At 40.2% G+C, this 21,289-nt stretch overlaps 1 protein-coding gene across 8 annotated transcripts in view; it reads right to left on the bottom strand.

Annotated features, from left to right (window-relative positions):
* The window catches only part of NFIB (nuclear factor I B), a 226,237-nt gene extending 205,268 nt beyond the window's left edge, over nt 1-20,969 (bottom strand). For 2 of the 8 annotated variants that reach the window (XM_032307180.1, XM_032307182.1), the window contains exons 1-2: nt 20,307-20,964; nt 13,674-14,205 (exon numbers count right to left, since the gene is read on the bottom strand). In XM_032307180.1, the coding sequence (XP_032163071.1) occupies nt 13,674-14,205; nt 20,307-20,336 (562 nt within the window). In that variant the 5' untranslated portion in view covers nt 20,337-20,964. Of the gene's footprint in view, nt 1-13,673; nt 14,206-20,306 lie in introns of all 8 variants that reach the window. The other 6 variants (XM_032307187.1, XM_032307186.1, XM_032307181.1 and 3 more) reach the window with 5 other exon arrangements.
* Nucleotides 20,970-21,289: the final 320 nt, after the last annotated feature.

Below are 21,289 nucleotides of genomic sequence, written 5' to 3'. Positions count from 1 at the left end.
AAGCCTAATTTTTCTTTCTTCTTCTTCTTCTTCTTCTTTTTTTTTAAATACAAAGACCTTATGTTCAGAAACTTACAGTTCAAAGTACATTAAGGAAAACCATGTCCGTATGCAGAGATGTGTCCTCCCACATGCATCTTAAGAAAATAGCAAACAACAACAAAAAAATAACTTATCAGCAGCCCCTAGAAAACAAAAACTGAAATTAAAAGAAAGAATGGAGTAAATCTAAATTGTATATTTTCATTCCTTCTAAAAGGATTAAATAACAGAATTCTAAATGGTTTGTTTGTACTTTCCATGCAATATGTAGATTAACCATGAAATTCTGTTTGGGACACTTTGACATCTGTTTTCAGTGCATTACAATGAAATCTGGGGACTTGATACATACATTTGCTGTAATAAAACTGTCACTAATCAGTGTTTTCCAAAATATTGCCCATAACTATTACTATTCAGTAGTCTCATTTGCATGATCTAATATTGTTGCTACATCATGTTTTTCCCTGACAATGTGTTAGCTGGTCCCAGGCACATGGTCTAAAATGGCTGCAAACCACTCGATACTTTGAGCACTTCCATACTTCTCTGTGCAGACGTTCGCATTCTGTCCGAGAAGGGAACCAATCTTTCATCCTTCGCAAAATATCTCCCCTGGAATGGGCACACCCAAGGCTGACTTCAAGTGTGTGGAAAACTCTACAGTAAAATATCCCACAACTGTGGAGGAAATTACGCCTCGTGGGGCTTTGCAACAGAAGATGTCAACATTACCCTGTCTCGAAGTCCCTTCCGCAAATCTGGAATAATGCGGTAGGAAGGAAGAGTCTGCCATTAACTTGAAACCATTTCTAGCAAAACGCTAAGACTGGACCAGAGTTTAAAATTGAGTCCATCTCATTTTCTCTGGGATTAATAAACAGCCATACCAATGCAGGTACCAAGAAACCCCAGCTCCTAAGGTGTTAACGCAACCTCCTGGATATTGGATGGAAAAGCTCCCATTTCATGCTGCGTGTATCTGGTGGATTGCTTACAAAACTTGGATTTTAAGGGGAAAATAACTGTGAGAGCCCAAACATCATATTCACCAAAATACAAAAACTTACCAAAAACAATCTGTCTACCTACGCTGACTGTAAATGAATTCCGGATTTTATCAGGACTTGGAATCATATTCCAATATAATTTCATTTTGTCCTTCCATGAACTCATCTTAAACCCGAAATAGGTTTCTCTATACACATGTTTTATATTATAAAATGTTGGATACCAAGAGCAGATTAATTTTAGGCCCTAATGCTATGTTTGTTAGTACTAAGAAGTCATTCCAAATGTTCCAAAAGGGATTAATGTAGTATAACAAGTCTATTTAATTATTGTAAGACCAGTGATCCTCATATTACTATAAGCAGCTTTTCCCTTATTTGGAGACTGTAAATAGAACAGATATTGTTACACGATAACTCTAAGTCTTATCCAAAAATATTAATATTTTACCATCAGGAAATTTAAAGAACTATGTTAGCATCTCCAGGAGGCTAAGAAAGGCAACCAGTATTTAAGAACCACGAACCCTCTATGCATCGCTATTTTAGGTCGATATCAACTTTAATTCGTAAGTGCAAACAAAGCTTTCCCAAGGTATTAGAGAGATAAAATACCAAATCCTTCTGCCATCAACAACAACTCATTTTATGTATGTTAAAAATTTGGGGTAGAACTCGCTTCCTGTACTAAAATACATGCTTTTTTAGTTTTGTGCAACCAACGAACAGAGGAAAAGCAACTGAATACCAGGGATGTTCTCAAAAAGAAAATGCACAACGCAGATTATTTAAAAGTATGTTACCAGAATGTAAACAAGCTAATCAATGTTCTGATACTGCTTGCTGCACATTCCAGTGATCCTTTAACTGATGAACAAACAGTGCGACAGCTTTTCCTACGAACTCCTGGCCAGAACCCCCAGGTATTATTATAAAATGCTTCATGTAAGAATATGATTTATTATTTATTTATTTATTTATTTATTTATTTATTTATTTGGTACAGCACCAATGTGACATGTGATTTAAGGCACTCCTCTAGCAGACACCATGGGTATGGGTGAATCCGTCCACTTTCCGAACCCGCTGTGCAGAGAGTCAAGGGAGCAAGCAACCCACCGACCATGGTCAAGCTCCCGGCATATCCGGCCCACAGAAGTGGCTTCGTGACCACAAGGATCCAGCCACCGAAAGCCACTGAAGTCAAGCACTAATCCCAAATCTAGCTTGCGAAGAAGAGAATGGTTTAACCCCCTTCCCTTTGGCTCCCTGTTGTTCTCAGTAAAAATGAAATCACTTTAAGTAAGAAATAAGAACTTTTTCCCTCTAGAGATCATGTAATTAATTTGCTTCACACCACAAAAAGGACAAATAGGGAAGACTGACTTAAAATAGAAGGAGCTAAATGGTAATAAAGTCAAAACAATTAATGTAACTATTGAATATTTTGAGTTTTGACCCAACTGGGGGTCATTTTTGAATGACACGCTTTCAGACATAAAGTCTGAAAACCAGCAGCATGCTCTTCGTCAAGAACAATGCAGTCTAGCCACACATCATCACTTCTGTCCAATCAAATTTAAAACTTAAGTGTAGTTCTCCCAAATGCTGGCAATGTGATTTTTTGGTAAATAAAAGTCTTCTGCTTTTACTGTAACGTAGTGAATTACAAGTCTTGCTAGGACACCCTCCATTTGATACCAAAGTTGCATTATTTATTTATTCAGAGAGCTACTAATAAAATTATTTTACTCCTTCCTTGGGAATATTCCTAATTTGACCAAGAAGTTACTTCTCTGGTAAACTGGATACAAAGGATTGCTGAAGCTGTACAGTAATCCTAATTCAAGCAGATTTTAAAACTGTATACAACTAGCTAACTTCATATGCCTACATTCAGAAGTTTAATTAACAAATATCTATTCACATCACTGGGATCAGAGACTTTCATTTTCTCTTGGGAATGTCTTATCACCTGATATGTAAAAACTAATGATGACCTTTTGCTTCAACACCCAATCACCCATTTTCTCCAACATCAGCCTAGTTTCTTTGCAAGTATCTATTATGCTATGTCACTTTACACAGAGTAGAGATGGGTATTGTTAACACTACTGCTTTTGCTTACATGAATTATTTCATTTAATCACAAAACAGTCCTGTGAAGCAGACATTTTAATCCCCATTTTAGAGAACAGGAAACCAAAGCACATGGTACTTAAGTAACTTGACCAAGGTCACAAAGCTGCAAAAGGGTAAAACCAAGAGTAGACCCCTAAACGTGAGATTTGTGCACTTAATTTTCAATGCTGGAAAAAAATCTCTAACAGCAGGAAGAAGCAATCCCAACTTCAGAGGATGACAGACTATTTTAAACTGCATTATATTTGCTCTCCGGTCTGTGATGGAACTATCCTTCTCAATTCCTGCAAGATCTAAGCCCTACCTCTCTCTTTTTCTCCAACTTTACTTTTCCTCTTTGGTGAGCACGTGCACGTGGGCACACACACACAAACACACACACATGCATCCACCAATTACCCATGGTCCAGAAACTTAACCTCTTCAACTCAACAGCTGAGTTTCGTTGTAAAGCTTTTCAGTGGAGGAACTTCCACTAGAGCTTCCACTGAACTTCCAGTGGAGGCTGACTTCAAGAAGTCGTAGACATGTTTGAAACCCTCAGGGGCTGCTCACTGTCTTCCAACCATGGTCCCACTGCCTCTGACCCATGAGCCTCCTAACCACATCCAAACCCATTAACTTTGCATTGGCTCTACCACTGAGAAAGCCAACGAGGGAACAGAAAGTCAAGAGAGATGTATGTCTTTGAGTCTAGACTGGTTTTTACAGAACAGAGAGGAACTGAAGCTACCAAGTAAAATCAGATTCAGTGTATTTCATTCACCTTTCTTCCTCAAACCCCTGGGAAGCTGGAATATCAACACAATTAATGCTGAGAAGCATTTAAATTCCCTCATCTTCGGAACATTCCTGGGGGGAAAAATAGTTTGAAACAACAGCCATCACCCCCAAAAAAAAGGAAGAAAAGAAAAAGTAAAATCTTCTCACCTGCCATTTCAGATATTTTTTTTAAATGGAAATAGAAAAATCTAGGGCTTTTTTTCCCAAGGTTCTAGTGCCTGTGCCACATTGTCTCTCATCTGTCAGTGTATCCACACACATGTATAAACAGTATGCGGCATACAAGTCAGGAAATGCACAGTCTAACTTAAACTTCCTTTTTTCCTCTAATAATTTAAAAATAAAATGTAACAGCTTGGATTTTAAATATTTAATCTGGCAAATATAGGAAAAATCATGAACTACAATGTCATATTTGGCAAAGAAAAATTTGGTAGGATAAAAATATCTGTGTTTTAACATTTTAGAAGGCATTTCCAATATTTTAAAAATAAAATTATTTCACTGCTTCAGAAGAGAACAGAGGTAAAACTCCATTTTTGCACATGAGTCTTCATAAAGAATAGAAAAACAATTTTTATATTCGTCAAAATAAATATTTAAATTTTACATGCTGGCAAAAGTCCCCACAGAAATAAAAACTTCAGATCTACCAATGGTTTGCTACTATGTATTGGGACTTGGCTATTTAAGTCACAAAGAATAGGCTTCGCCTAAAACTATAAACCGAGTTTTAAGGTCACATACATCAAGTTATGACATGACTCTGATTTTTTGAAAAATTTTGTCTTGTCCTACATGGTTAGTATAAGACTTTTTCCAATACTGGGCAAAGATTTATAGGGTGAAGTTTAAACGTCAGTTGTTTTAGGACTTACATATTGGTAACCAAAGGCATAACTAAATTTATCACTTTTACCCTATGTAATGACAATAAAATATTTTTATTGTAACAGCTAAAAATGTTGAAAAGCAATTATTAAGGAAATCATAAATATAAAAAGCTGCAAAGTCGACCTCAGAAGAGTGGGGGAAAGGAAATTGTGATACGCATCATCATAAAACACGGAAACTGGGAATCTAAGCAGAAGGCATTCAAATCCCTCCAAAGGCCAGAAGACTATCCCCCACCTCTTGTAGCAAGGAGGGCTGCAAATTTGTCCCCATCACTGTCAGCAAACAAAAGAAAGTCACTTTCTACAGCCAGACCATGTCAAACAGAAGACATGGCTACAGCAGAGGGACGCCTTGAATCCACTGGGGTGTAAAGCCAGGGCTGGGGCTTTTTGTCAGCTATTACCATAAAAGAATAAGAGGAAACAGTGACATTACTGCACAATAGAAAGGTCAAACAGCTTGCAGCCATTTCGTGACCCAGACAAGTCAAGGTCAAAGGATTCAGGTAGCAAGTTAGCCAGGGCATAAGTTACAGCACAAATGAATTGTTTTAACACATCAGCTTTGGTCAATTAAACCTAACAAGGCAAGTTGCATCACGTAGCAGGGTTCCTGACACCAAGGCCAGGAGCTGAGACCGACCTCATAAAACAAGGCTTTTAACATAGCATAGCAAATTTAAGGTAATCCATCCAGAAACTGCAGATGTCAGAATAATAAAATACAAGTTGTCCTAAGCAGGAACATTTTTCACACTTTAGATTTCACTAATAGAGGGGTATAGACTTCATGTTGACATACTCATGGTATTAACATAGGCATAAATGTAATCCCCTACTCACTGGAATTAGAGAATACACCCCATTTCCAATAACTTTCTTAACATCTGCACTCATGATTAGATTTTTGTTCTAAGCTCTGCCGTTCCCTGTGAACAGCGATACATGTTTCTATGTATGTTTTCTTTTTTCCAATGTGACTTTTGAAAAATCAAGTTTTTAAAGAAATCTTAAGCTTCACTCAGTATTGGAATATATACGAGTGTCACCGAATATTAACCGACACTGGTTAAATGCTTTTTGTGTCGTTTTGTGGGAGATTTGTGCATTTTGAAACTCAGCTGAATGCTGTTCATTAAATTTTCTATTTTGAGAAACAGAGCTAAAGCGAACCGAAAATTTGAAACTGCACGTACTTAGAATAAGGAATTTTTTTCAAGGGCAATTCTTCCTTTCCTTTTTGCACTTGTTTAAACAAATCCCATTTTCAAATGATTTGTGCTGCATCCATAACTTACTACATGCTCCGAACTGCCTTAAAATGGGATTCTGAAAATATACAACCTCCGGGCAACTCTCAGCTAGTAAAATTACTTCATCCATCACCCCATATTTTCAATTATATAGTCCTTATTCAGAGTTCTTTAATTTGTCTGTGATTCATCAATGCTGTCCTGTTTAAACTATCATCATAAAAGAGAGAATATGTGTTTCTAAGTGTTTTATTATAAACAATATATTTATGCACAAGACAAGTTTGCATTCCTATCTTGGAACACTGCTTGATGTAAATTTTGAGGTTTTTGTTGTTTTTTTTTTCCAACGTGTGGCCTTCAATTCAGCCTCAAGGTCTTTCCACCTCATTGGTTAATTGCTAGCCATTTCTTCCAATTTTCTGAATAATATAACAACCAAAAGCCGAGCCATTCAAGTCCCATTAGCCTCACACCCTGTACCGTTCAGTCTAATACAAGCTAATCCCACAGACTCACTTCTCACTCCACGCACTTCGTTTTCACAAGTTCTCTGCAGTCTGATGATTTATTCTCTATGCCAAATCCTAACAACTGAATTCAGTTAAATTAACCACATCACATGATGAGAGTTCAAGGACCCAAGAATGTTCCTTAAAATGAGACAGCATACCACGCTGCCACAGAAGAGCGTGCCTGATTCGGAGGAAGCGCCCCTCTTGCTATGCTTGGCGAGGAGACCGGCTGCTGTAATCACTCCGGCTTCCCATCGCACAACCGCTAGTCCTTGAGATTTCTATTTCTATCCTTCTAGATTTTTATTCTTCCTCCAAAGGACGGAGGGAAAAAAGTTGGAAAACTTTGCTTTGAACATGACATTGGCTGATCACTTGCTCTGACTTAGCCCATAATAAAAACGCCTGGAGGGTCGCAGGCTCTGCTTTCAACTTCAAACTAGAAAATGCTATTCTTTGCCAAGCTGAAGAGAAATTTCTACCCAAGAAGCCAGTTTCGCTACAAGGGATCACCTTTCATTTTGCCCCCAGAAGTTCGGATAGTTAACAATCTATCTATCTCAGAAAGTTTTGCCTATGCTATTTCCACTCTCTGTCACTCCAAGCTCCCAACAAAGTGATAATTATCGCTTTGATTAAAAAGCCAGTTATCATACAAGCCACTGGGATGCCAGAAATGAAAACTTACTTATCTCAACTTTTAAGAATTCCAGAGAATTCTGACTCAGCCTCGCACTGGGTCCGTCCCTCCCTCTTCAGGTGCTGAAATCCTAACAGATCAGCAGAGAAGTAAAGGGCAAAAGAGCGCCCTGATAGAGTTTTTTGGGGGTTTTTTTTCTTGTTTTGTTTTTTTTTTAAGCCCACTGGCCTAATTTCTCAGGTCAATCAAGCATAATGAACGTTTATGGGGAGAAAGTCTTTCCTAAGTTAGTTATCCTGGACTATTTCAAACCCTAATGCCAAATTTGAAAGGAAAAAGTTAACGGAGAACTAAAACTTTAATTTCCTTTTGGCAACTCCTAAGTTCCAGAGTTAGGCAAAAACAACTAAGTAAATAAGAGATCCTACCCACTCTACATTACCTTTATGCATGGAAACACTCCCTCTGACCACTTTGGAAAAGAGTGACTTTAAAGAACTTAGGCCATGGCTACAGGGGGCCTCCCTATATGTGGCCCTCCCTAGCTCCAAGGCCCATGCTGAATCTGTCAGGAAGTCAACCCTTGGGAAACCAACCACTATCTCCTGTCACTGCAATTCACAGATCCCCCAAATTACCATTATTCCTGAATAACGAACAGCATCTCTGTTCTTTTACATATAAAGTCATTTTACCACGCAAGAGGCAGAGTGCACCAAATTTGCAAATCCAACCCATATCTAGGTGAACAATATTTTTTAGTATAAAATGTGTACTGCTGTGTATGGGGGGGAGGGTTAGGAAGGGCTTAAGGTGGGAGGGAAGCCTCATGCTGTCGGTAGGACATTTTTCCAACCTTTGCTGCCTCCAGAAAGTGGGTCACCGTATTTTTTTTTAATATTCGAAATCATAATTGATGTAACAAATGAGCCTCTCCCCCCCAACCCCCCTTTCCCTTTGAAAACTGAAATCATATTAACAGCAATGCAATAGCTTAGTTTGCCATATCAGAACACAGATGCCAAGCTTCCCCAGCTGGTAACTGGGGCCTCCGAGTTTAACTCTTGAATTGTCTGGCAGAGTTATCTTATGGCAGGGACATCACGGCATACACAGAGGGTGAGTTTCTGGCCCCTTAGACTGTGTTTTCTTCTTATCAGTGAGAAAATGGCTAAGTATCTTATCTTACAATATATGTTCCCACAAAAGTCTCATTAAGCCTAGGAGCAAGACATGTCAGTAAGAGCCATTCTTTATCTGGTGAATTGTGTGTGAGCCAGAATGCAAGCAACTGTGCATTGGAGTTCAGGAGTTCAGTCAAGGACAGGATGCTAGACGGGAAAACTTTGCAGTGTCCCCCTAAATCCCACGTGCACATGAATTCTCTGCTCTCTGAGCCCTTCGCGGTCCACGCACACCAGACCATCCTGGAGAATGGCCTCATTTTAACAAATTACAAAAGCTTAGTTTTCCCCATAATGGGAAATACTTGAAAATGAAGTGAAATTTATTAAAATGTTAAAATACGCTGTCAACTAGCAAACAATTATCTGCGTCAGCTTTTCATAAAGAAATAATGGTTACCCAAAAGGGTTCTAAAAGTCAGTAACTGAGGGAGGAAAATAATTCTTAGCATTTGTTTCCTAGCTAATGATATGTGACAACCGGGAAGGATTCTATTTCAAAAACAGTAACAATGATTACAACCTCCCCTGTAAACAAGTCACATTTTTCACAACTGCAAAATGTACTTTAATTATCATCACACTTAACAATAAAACAACAAAAGTTGCCACCCAGCAGTGGATCGTGGCTTTAAAGTTTCCCCAAGGCTAAAGGAAACTCCTCCTTGATGACAGCCATGAGCCATGAGAGGACTCTCTTCAATATCCGAAATATGTTTAATAGGAGTGCAAAGTACGGTCCAAAAATCAGTTAGGCTGACTTAGTTTAAACTCTGATCTGTTAAATTCAGGACAACAGTTACTATCTCTTGAGATCTTTAAACTTCTTCGTGTGTTTTGACCTCCTTCTTCAAAACCCTTCCCTGCCTCAGAGAAAGCCCAGTCCCCCCCCCAATTCCACCCCACCCCTCCCCATTTCCCCTTCAGACAGGACACAGCCTGGACTCAAGGCCTCCCATAGGCCAGACTTCCTTCTCTGCAGCCCTTTGGGGTGGAACTGCTAATCCTTCTTATTAATTAATGAGATAATGGTGGTTAACCGGAAAGCAATATTAATGCTCACTATCTAGGAAACGTCAACCAAAATTATTTTAGCCTTTTGGTTGGTTTTCCTGGTGTGCAGGACCGTGCTGAGAATCTGGCAATGTTCTGATACAGAATTGAGAAATTCAGGATTGGAGGATTTGTATCAGACCTGAACACATAGGTTTCCTCATGAAGTTTTGCTTTTTTTTTTTTTTTTTTTTTTTTTTAACATTTACACTGTTACACATAAGTCACTAGGAAGAAAAGTTAGATCCTCTCAACATGTCACTGTAAAATTTGGAAGGGTGGAAACTGAGGGAACTACAAATTGCATGAGAAATAAGCAGTGACAGGACTGAAAGCGAGAGTCAGTCATAACGAATGCATTAAATATCACTACATTCAGCAAGTCTTCCCCACATCCTCAGTACACACCCCACACCCTACAGCACACTTACATCCCAGGAAGGTGTCCTGTGCAAGCCTTGCCTGCTTTTTGTTTTGTTTTGTTTTGCTTTGCTTTCATGAATGCAATAACAAAGACAATATGGGGACTAGGTACCACCTGCCCAAGAATCATTGGACATCTTTAACATCTTTGGGGAAATGGAGGCCACTTTAGAGCTATTTTTTCCCTCTGATCTATCACACAGACTTAAAAGAAAGAAAGAAAAAAAAACCTAAAAAATAAAAAGGAAGGGTTTTATATTAGCTAAGATTTGCTGCAGCAAACAAGCAAGCAGCTTTCATTCAGGGATTGTCAAAAACTTTCCAGTGTGCCCACTGCAATGCGGATGCCAACCAACGAATCAAAGGCATTCAGCAACTAGACAAAGAGGGTCTGATGCCAACCTCGGTGCCACTGGCAACCATTATTGGCATCAAGCACAGTGTCTGCCTTTTTTTTCCCCCTCGCCTGGCACTTCACAAACAAAATGGCGGTTCTTGTAGCAACGGAACAGCCGAAGTGCAGCCCTCTGAATCAATAACGTCAAATGATTTTATGGATTTAAATGCAGTTACTCCCCCATGATGCGTATATGGGAGGTAAAGCGGGGGGCTTATATAATTTTATAAATGACTGTATTGAACATGACCCTTTACTAATGTGGAAAAATAGAAAAATGGACTAAAAATTGCGGTCAGTCGGGCTATATGCATAGGAGAAGCTGAATAACAAAGAGATTTAGCTTTAAAGAAAATACTGCCTCGTGGCCATGGGATGCAAAGGTCTAATGAACTCTATATCAAAAGTGATTTTGAAATGCATAAATTTTTCCCAAAACCATATCAGATGCAGATGTAGTACTAGAGCTTGTGTCAAAGCTCTAGTAACTCTTTCCACATTTCAAAAAAGATGAGGCTGCTGGGCATGAAGAAAAAAAAAAAAAGAAGTGTGGGTTGAACCAAAAGAGAAAGAGGGAAAAAGAAAAGCATAGGAAGTTGGCCAACAATGGAACTTTATTATATGTTGGTCTTTATTTCATCCTCCAGAAGAGATGCAGTTTGTGATCTTGTATAAATAACCAAGAGGACTATTGACATTTCTAGATCTGGAAATTGTCAATATATTGTAACATCACTCCACTCTGCAATGCGGATGCCAACTAACAAATCACAGGCATCCTGAGCTAAACAAAGAGGGTCTGATGCCAATCCTGGTGCCAGTGGCAACCATCTTTGGCATTCTCTCTGTTCTTTCTCATGTTTTCCTCCCAGTCGTTTAGAAGTGGAGAGACAGAGAAAGGGGGGGAAAGGTAGTTTTGCTGCTCATTCTGTTGTAAACATTACAGCTTTCTTTTCTTATTTTTCCTTCATGTTACTCTTCATACTTCTTTGCCTGATTTATAAAACTGACTTAAGTGGGTTTTCATGTACTTAGAGGAGAAATAAAGAGTCATAATGAGAGATAGGCAGCACTTTGATTGACTACAGACTTATCTTTGTAAATGCCTTCTTCAATCAATTGCACTGCAAAACAACATAATTAACCTACATTTGACCAAAAAAAAAAAAAAAAAGATATGAAATGTGAAAAAAGGAAAACGCAAAAGCTTCCTGATATGACTTTTTCAAAGAAAGAGCCAACAGATGTTAAGAAGAGACGCCGCGCTGGCAGGTAGGAGGGATACAAATGAGACATACAGGGTCAGATAATGAAAGCTCTTTATGACAGAGACTCAAAACAACAACAAAATCAATGTTCTGTCTGAAAACATGGTCTCCAAGAGTTGCTTAAAACTTCATGATTATCATGACCAATGGTGCAATGCAGAAGGTATTTACGCATTTTTCTTTCTTCAATCTATCTCCACGAATCCAAAGGATATGTTCTTTATTGTCAGTTCATCAACCAAGAGAGTTGGCTGCCTGCCCCGGGAATGGGGAATGAATACACATGCATGTGCACCTCAAGGACTAGCCTTCGAGCGAGTTAAAATGTGAGCAGCAGGGAAGTGGTTACAAATCTTCCCTCCCTGTACTAAAAAGTTGCATGACCCACTTTTTAAAACTTTACTTCCAGCCTCGACTTTCACAACACACTTACAACACATCCACAGTCAACCCAACACAGATCTACAGCCCACCTTAGGATGTCACCTCCTAGACAGCTGTCAATCAAATTAAGTGTCATGTGTTAATGAGCTTTTATTTTAGGACGCACAGGGCGAAAATATATTTTTCCCTAAACCATCATTATTTGGACCTTAATTCTTAAATCCACGGTGATGGCAAAAGCAATGTTAAAAAAAAAAAAAAAAACGGTAGTTTCAAATATATGATTTTGAGCATCTTATTTAAAATCAAACTAGGAATTTTTTTTTAAATGACATTTAAGCATATCTCTAAAACTATATCAAGGAAATATAAAAACAAAAAAACATGTAACAAGTACCTAGATTTCTGAGCCAAAAGAGTAATTTTGATTTTTTTTTTTCTGGATAATGATAAGGTTCACACCAATTTGCTGAATCCCAGATTTATATAACGAACAACATATAACCCGTCTGCCACCTCGCTATCTGCAGGCCATTTCCCTATGACCAGGCCAAGTTAGGAAATGACCCACCATCTGTGGCAGATGAAACTTCAGTCCACTTTTGGTATGCTGCTTTCTTAAAATGATGTTTTACTACAGACTATTGCTAATACGTGGAAATCCATATCCTGACACATTTATTTGAAGAAAAGAAACTGTCAGTTATTTAAAGGAAAGTACAAAATAATAATAAAAAAAACCATATTTCATGAACTCAAAAAATGCTTAGCAAAAATATCCCCTATTTTTGACTCACCCAGGCAACATTTATACCACTGTCTTTATCAAGTCTTTTTTTTAATAGGTACGGTATGTGGTTTCTGCATTCTTTTTGAGATTTATTTTAAACCAGTGTAACCAGTCCACTTTCTGTTTTTGTTCTGTAAGAAGAGCTGCAAGTTCTCTCCTCAGTAAGTTTTGTGAATTCACATTCAAGTAAATTAATGATATTAAGTATTCCCAAGTCATGTTGGGAAAATATTATACCATAAATTATTTAAATAAGAACTATCATCCATTTAATCTATGGCGAATATTACACAATCAATAGGAGGTGTCGATAGAAATATTTAAATTAAATAAATTCAGGTTCATGTAAGATACACTTTCTGATATTGGCTATCTTAAGCATTTTGTAACAGGAAAACGTAAATTCTATTTTCGTTGCAACAGGACTAGATTCGTGAACAAAGTTCATCTACCTTGCTAGTTACGAGGCCAATACAAAGATTATTAAACAGCGGTTTGACTCTTCATAAATAAAGTTACATTTTCAAGTGGAGAAACGATGACTAGACGCAAGGAATGCAGCCGAGGACAAAAAGTGAATTGTAATAAACTCCAGTTTTCAGACTAGTCTGTGCCTTTGAAAAGGTATATTATTTCAAAGACATCTGAAAACGCATCTCTTTGTGGTCTTTTGCAAAATACCCACACCTATCCAGGTACAAAAGCTCCACGCCTGTGTCCATGGCTGGCCCATGGCAGTGGACGTGGCAGTGGAAGAGGGCAGGCCACTCCACCCAGCATGGGTGAAGGAGACCTAGGGGCCTCGAGGACCATCTAACCCAAGCCAGCTATTTCGTATACGGGGTTTGCGGGCAGTGTTTGCCCTACTAGAAGAAAGAACGATCTGCTCCTACCTTGCTCCTGCACGTAGTATGCCAAAAACAAATCAAGCTCCTTAACTGATACTGTGATATGATGTGGCTGGACACAAAGTGCTGGGTTTGTGCAATGAGGGGATTTCATGAGCCGCTCTCCATCGGTACTTTCCAAGGGGATGCCTTTGAACAGGATCACCATGACTAGATCCAGACGCCAGACTTTGTCTGCCTGTCGCAGGCAGTCGATTCTCCTAATCTTACCCTTCTGGTCGGGATTGGATAAGACACAGCACGGGTGCTTCTTGCCAGTCACGGTGAGCACAAAGTCCTCTCGGTACTCCTGGCGGATGTCTTTGCGCAGCTTGGCCAGGAGCCTGGATGCCCACTTCTGTTTGATTTCAGGCTTTTCGCTGAGAAGCTCATCTTTGACTGCTCTTTCTTCGTCCTTTGACATTCGCTTCTCGTGCTTTTTAAAGTACTTGCGTTTCCGAGCCTGCAGGTTGAACCAAGTGTAGGCGATTGCACGGACATGTGGAAGGAGTGCCTCGATGAATGGGTGAAATTCATCCTGTTGAAGATGAAGGTTGGGGCGGGGGGGGGGGGGGGGGGGGGAGACAGACACAGTCAGCTTAATTTTAAAGGCTCAAAAATAAATAAATAAATAAATAAAACTATAATCCATTCCCAATTCACTCCAAAAAGTTATGCATAAAAATCACATTTCTTTCTTATTTAAAATCATCAAAACAGCAGGAAAAGAAGAAAACAAAGTCCGCTAAGCAGTCCCTTTTCCACCAAAATTTACAGGTTGATCGTGCCTCCTAAAAAGAAAATAAGATTTATATTTGTATTTCCACTCTGGCCCCATCCCCCTCATTCCCACCATGCATCCTACATTCTCTAAAACGTAAGTAACCAAGGTGCCTGGCACCCAATTTAATATTTAAATATATGATTGACCAACTAACACGAAGCAGTACCATTTTACAAAGAACACAGTGAGATTGGTTTTTTTTTTTTTTAATCGGAGCAGAGCTGTTCAGAAGGCAGGAGCGATGCCACAGTTCATTTCTCTTCTCTGTGGCACAGAAACACAAAGCATATAGATGCTCAGTGTAATGCCACACAGTTCCCGCTTTTGGAGCATGCTCTCAGCAAGAGGCTGCTGGTGGCACAAAGAGCATGCGCCATTAAACTTGATCCATTTTCTTATCAAACGTCCAACATTCCAACACTGAAACAGCACCATTCCAAGAGTGGTAACTAGAGAAACCGGTATACAGTGAGGGAAAGTGGGCAAAGGACACAGCTTGCCGTATCAGTGTCCTGAACAGAAGGTTTCCATACTTTGAGCCGTGCATTCTCTTCCCCCCTCACCAACACCAGCCTCCAAAGCACACGCGCACACACACATACACACACACACACACACACTCACACTCTCCTATTCTCTCACAGACACACCGACACACTCTTTTCATTTTTCAATAGAAGTTTCCAAAGTTGAAAACAAAAATTATGTGAAGGTTCTTCAGGCAGCTTTCCTAGAGAATCTGAAGCCCCACGGAGTCCGTTAATTTGTTAACCGATCACATGAGTACGACAATTATTCTAAACCCCTTAAAAATCAATCTGAGGTGAACAATGAGAAATGGCAACTTGGCACCAACTTTATATGCTTTGTGTCTCTGCGTGCGGTGGCAGGGGGACACCAGGAGTGCACCGCTGGTCACTTACTGCTTTTGTGGAATCAATACAATTCATTTGCTACGTGTGTGAATTCTTCGGCCAGAGTGTGGGTGCACGTATGCACGGCTTGTGAGTCTGCACGTGCATCAACTCTACAGTATCCCATCTTTTGAATGAAGTGGTTTACCTTAGGCTCCTGCATTTTCCCAGCCTGTTCCATCTAAGCCTTTTTTTAAGGGCGGGGGGCAGTGTGGAACGGCAGATTATCTTCACCTACGGATATTCCAAGTTACTTCCCAAAGCAGTTCGTGTTTCATTACTTCCTGCCATAGGTAAATCCTGTCTCATAAGCTGAGGCCCTATTACTGCTCAGAGAAAGAGCTAACATCCTGGGCAGGCATACTGTACAGGAGCAATAAACCAAGATCCGAAGCAAATAAGAACTTCCCACTGCAGCCACTTTTCTGAACGCCCTGACTGTACTATCACCCCAACCAGGAAAATAACTTTCACTAACTTATCGGATCCCAACTTGGAATTGACACACTAGGGCTGGTCACCCTGAATTACGAGAAATAAATTCTATCTAACCAGCAGTCTGATGAATGCCATGAGGGTAAAGATGAAGAAAGTGCAACTAATGACACTGGAACAAAGAAGGGGGCCAAAGAAAATCCCCAATGGGTTTGAATCCATTTTTAAGATGAAATTCGAGTTTTCGGTGCTAAAGACTGCAGCATGTTCACGGTATGTATATCACACCCGGAAAAGGTGCACGTCCCATCCAATCAATAATGCAGTTATCAAGTGTTTTAACATATTGCTGTAAAAACGTTCCTCCGGCAGAATGAGTATAAATCAAAATTTCATAACAATACAGAATGCAGATGATTACATCACAGCATGAGGCATAACCAAATGCCATAGAGGAAATCATTAAACCGATCAGTAGTTTCCAGCAGAGATTTGAACAATTCGGTTACTATGTGAGCACATTAAACTAGGCCATGGAAAGAGTTAAACCACAATCTGTTCTTTGTGTGGGAAGGCAGCCCTGCTCACAGCAACCACAGCCCCATGATAAGACCTCCCTATCTCCATATACTTTCTGATGCCATGCTTTCAGCTTTCACTGTAACTACAAAAACTTTGTTTATCCCCCTTAGAAATAATGCAAAGGAAGCCCTGTTGAAGGAAGTGTGGACCTAAACATGCTTTGGGAACTCACTTCCTATAATCTGACTTTTACTACCATTTATTGATACGATTAAAAAACATACATACATACTCATCAGCTAAGGGGTTGAGAATGTAAAGAATACATGGGGATGGGAGGGGGTAGTTTTACCGTTGCCATGCTTTTTAAAATGCTGTATTACTGCAACAGATATTAAGTGGTGCGGTAACTCTTACATCCTTAAGTACTATGTTCAGTGACATTTCATTTTCTTATTAAGACATCAAACATACTTTTGATTAAATTTGTTTGAGTTGCAAATCATCTGTCATGTAATCCCAAAATTTTAGTAAGTTATTTTAAACAATCAAAATGCAAATTTGAGAACTGAATTTGGAATTTCTTAGCAAATGCACACAAAACAACGTGGGTTTTTTTTTTTGAAGGTTGCCTTGAGTTTGTTGCCAATGTTGCTAAATAATGTTTTATTAAAACATACTTTTTTTCCTTATTGACAAATAGAAATAGCAAACTTTCTCAGTCCACAAAGTTGCCTTATAAATAGTTTCAGGGCTTTAATATTCTGTGGATTCCTTTCAAGCGAAACACTTGACAAGGAGACATAACCTCCAAAAAAATGATGATAAGTACAGGTTTGTTATAAGTCACATATACTTCTGTACTAAACAAGCCTAAAATGTCACCTCTCAAGTGTAACTGTTTTCTAGCACTAAGTTGCAATATATTTTTAGTAATTTTGAGTGACATGAATATGAAGCATAGTAACTGTCTTCATCCAAAAAAGAAGTGATTAAGGTATTCAAATGTCCTAATTAATAGGTTATCACAATAACACTTTAAACCATTATGAAAGGTTTTTTTTGTTTTTTGTTTTTTTTTTAAAGCTAAGCATATAAGTAACCTAAGATCTAATGGCTCTATACTAAGGCAATATGCCACCTCACTCTTTTAGAATTTTTATTGAAATTCATTGACATTTCTCTTTTGAAACTTCCTTTAGTTGAAATAAATTGATAAAATAGCCAAGTTACAAATATCAAATATAAAAGTAAACAATCTTAATTTCACCAGAAATATTTATTTTTCTTTATAGAAACAATGGTTTCCATGAAAGGAAAACAGAAAATTAGACCAATATAGAGGTGTAAGAGTAAATACTAGATATTCTTGGGACACTGCTACAATAATAAACCATTTAAAATATGTTCCATGAAGAACCTGAAATTTTAATAATTCAATGCAATCATGCCAAGTAAAAGTTTTATTAAGGGTTTACATTATTTTTAGAAAAAGCAAAATATTAAATCATATATGATGGTTCTGATTTTTCCTTTTATACCTGATTTGTACTGAGGTATATGTACTGATTTATAGGGGAATCCTGATGCTTTTACATAACATTTTGCTAAATATTAACAACTTAAACTGTAGTTCCTTTTGAAATTAAAATTCTTTCTAAAACCTAGATACGTTATTGCAACAACTGAGACACTTTGTAAAGTTTTCTGCCAATAAGAATGTTTCTCTATTCTGTATTTACATAGCCTAAAAAACATTTTGCCATAGCTAATAGACTTTTATAATACAAAGCTAAACTACTGGTCTGATATAAAAGTAACACTGTTCATGTGCTCTTACTTTTGCAACACCTTACATTACCTATAAAGTCACAGAGATATTAAAAGAGAATTGGAAAGCTACAGTTCCTTCTGGAATATAGGCCTGAAATCCCCAAAACAGTTTTAATACGTCAACCTAAATTTACATTATTAAAACAAGAGAGAATGTTAGTCATCATGAATTAGTGTTGGTAAGTATGTGTTCTTGAATACTAATGTGATAGCTGAATGATTGTGCTATATATGCTCCTAATATTCCATATGTCACGATGCTACAATGTTATCTCCAACTTATTGAAATTAAGATAAAGCTAGTGACTTTACAATGCATATTTAGAGGAAATAAAAAATGCAGTGTAATCGCTAGCAAGGTTTCTGAGCAGCTGATGCTAGAAATACAAATTAATATAGAAAAGCAATCCTTTACAGGTGAGAATAAGTCATGCAGTTACTTTGTAAGCGAAAAATCTTGCCTCAATTTGTTTTATTTGAACTGTGCTTCAATAATGTAAAAATATTACCAAATGAACATGGCTTACCAGAAAGGAAAAAAAAAAAAATCCTGCTGATAGGTAATATGAAAGGTAACTTTTACAACTAAAGGCAATCCCTTATACCTGAAACAATTTCATCATCATATTTATTGGCCATTATACATAGCTTTTAAAATACAAATAACTCAGCAACTCATTTTTCCAGTTTTGTTAAATTAAAGTGCACATTACTTGCTGAAAATAGCCATATCTAAGTTAATCATACACAGATGCCAAACAAAATATAAACAATAAAAAATGTGTCAGCCAAAAAGCTACAGGACTGTATCCAATCACTGAATAAGCCTTATCATTGTTTTCATCTTCATTCACAATTTATGAATGCCTCGGTCCTTTCCAATCACAATGGCTTCTAATTGTCATACAATTGAAATCTGAATCATTTGTCCATTATAAAAATGCATCATCGTGATATTGGATTTTTTAAAAATTGTAACACACCTAAGACCTGGCGACACTTCTTTAACTGTATAGTTTTCTACGCCAACGTCCAAGAAAATGGTTATCAATTATCAATGGTGACACTTCCTCCTCAAAGCTGAAGTCAACAGTCCCACACTTTTCGAGGTTTAAAATAATGCTTCAAATAACCACTCTGGGCTAAGATATTTAATTAGTTCGCCAGTTGGTTAGTTAGCTGGGCAGCGATGAAAACTGCCCCCAGGTAAGTCCGTTCGGTCTCACCAGTTTTGCATTCGACCGTCTGGTTTAAAATTATATAAATTGTGCTCTTAAAAATGCACCAAGCCAGTGTTTTATTTCATAACGTTGTTCCTAAAGTCTTAGGACAATTTTCAAAGTGAATTTTTCAAAAATGACCTTACTTTTCCAGCATTACTTTCTGCCTTCCGAGCTACGCCCAAATATTGTCAAATGAACAGGTCTCCACAAAATGAACATGTTCTAAAGTCTTTAACTTTCACCACGACCAACTAACTCGTGTCAACATAAAGACTGCCTTTGTGGTGTGGTCACTGGAAACCTCAAAGTGCGGATCACGATGGACCAGAGTTTCAGATCCCCAAATTAAGCAAAGGAATGGGTCTCCGGACCACAACCTCCGACTCGCTTCGTCGCCCGCCCACTGCTTGCAGCGGAGTCCAGAGGCGCCCACAAGGACTCGTGCTAGAGTCCCCTCGCCCAAGTTCACTGGTTGTTTATTAGGGCTCAGTCCCCCCGTAAAAGCTCCTCTAAAGCCGGAGTAGGTCTCAGCGCTCCAGCGACCGACAGGGGCGACGGGCACCCTGGGCAGGGGCGCCGCACAGCAGCGGGCACTCGGGGGGCCGCGCAGAGGCTAGCGCTCCCGGCCCGGGGCCCTGCCCACCCCCGGCGGCCTCGCCCGGCCCAGCAGCCCTGGCAGCGTGCGGGCGCCCGCTCCACATGCCCAGGGCGCGGGGCCGGGCGCGCGGGGTGGCCTCGGGCGAGCGGCCGCGCGCCGGCTCCCACGCCGCCCCGCAAATCCCGCCGCAACTCCGGGCCACTTCTGCGAAGGACAGCGGTGTGCGGAGGTTAACTAAAGCCGTTAATTGTCCGCAGACGCGAGCAACAAAACAAAACAAAGGCATTTCGGACTAGAGAGAAAGCTCGAGAGAGCGACCGAGACATGTACCTGAGTGAGACAGATGGGAGAATACATCATGACTTCGCCTTAAAACGCACTTTCCCGGAGATGCCCAAGAAAATCTTCAAGAAGCAAGAATTTCATCTATTCATTTTACAGTCATCTGAGCCCCGCGATGCGATCAATCAGGACGGGGCTCTGCGCTGGATCACCGCAACTTCACAACAAACCCAGTCCTCCTTAAATAGCCAAAGATTCAAGTTCACTCGGCGTGCTAGATTTCCCGGGGTGAAATCCAATCTACACTTTTAACCCTCTTGCAGTCCGAGCGCGCTGGCCCTGCTCGCCGAGGCCGCCGCCGCCGCCGCCGCCGGTGTTGGCTGCTTTTCGCCTGGGTTTGGGGATTTATTTTCTGTTTTGCAGTTGTTGTTGTTGTTGGGGGCTAGGGGGTGCGCGAAGCTTCGGGGTGGGTTGGATTGGGGTGGTGGTTGGTGGTGAAATGCTTTTTTAAAAAAGGCGGGGAGGGGGACGCAGGAGAGAGCGCGGGAGGGAGAGCGAGGAGAATGTGTCACCGCGCTGGGAAAGTTCAAGGTTACAGCCCCGAGCACTGCGGCAGGATTCCGGAGTGGCGATCGCAGGCGAAACTTTGCCGCGAGCCGACCATGTGTGTGCGCGAGGGGGAGCGTGAGCGAGTGCGCGCGGGTGGCGGGGCGCGCGCGGGAGAGGGCCGGGTGGGGGCGGGGTGGGTGGGGGAGAAGGGAGAGGCCGGGGTGAGGGAGGGGGCTCGGGCGCAGGTCTCCCGGGCGGAAGAGGCTCGCGGCGCGGTCCCCGGCTGCAGCCGCCGCCGCCCGCGCCGGCTCTTCCACGCCCGGCCGCCCGCCCGCCCGCCTCGCCCCGCGTCTGACCCGGCCGAGGGAGGAGGCTGCTGCTGCTGCCGCCGCTGCCCAGAGCCCAGGGGGATCGGAACGAGCTCCTGAAAAATCCCAAACGATAAATCCCGCTCTCCCGCTCGGCTCCAAACTCCGCTCTTT

This window comes from Mustela erminea, chromosome 12, assembly GCF_009829155.1.
Source record: "Mustela erminea isolate mMusErm1 chromosome 12, mMusErm1.Pri, whole genome shotgun sequence".
NCBI lineage: Eukaryota > Metazoa > Chordata > Mammalia > Carnivora > Mustelidae > Mustela > Mustela erminea.
Note: the sequence above shows the minus strand (reverse complement) of the source record. Positions and strands in the feature narration are given on the sequence as shown.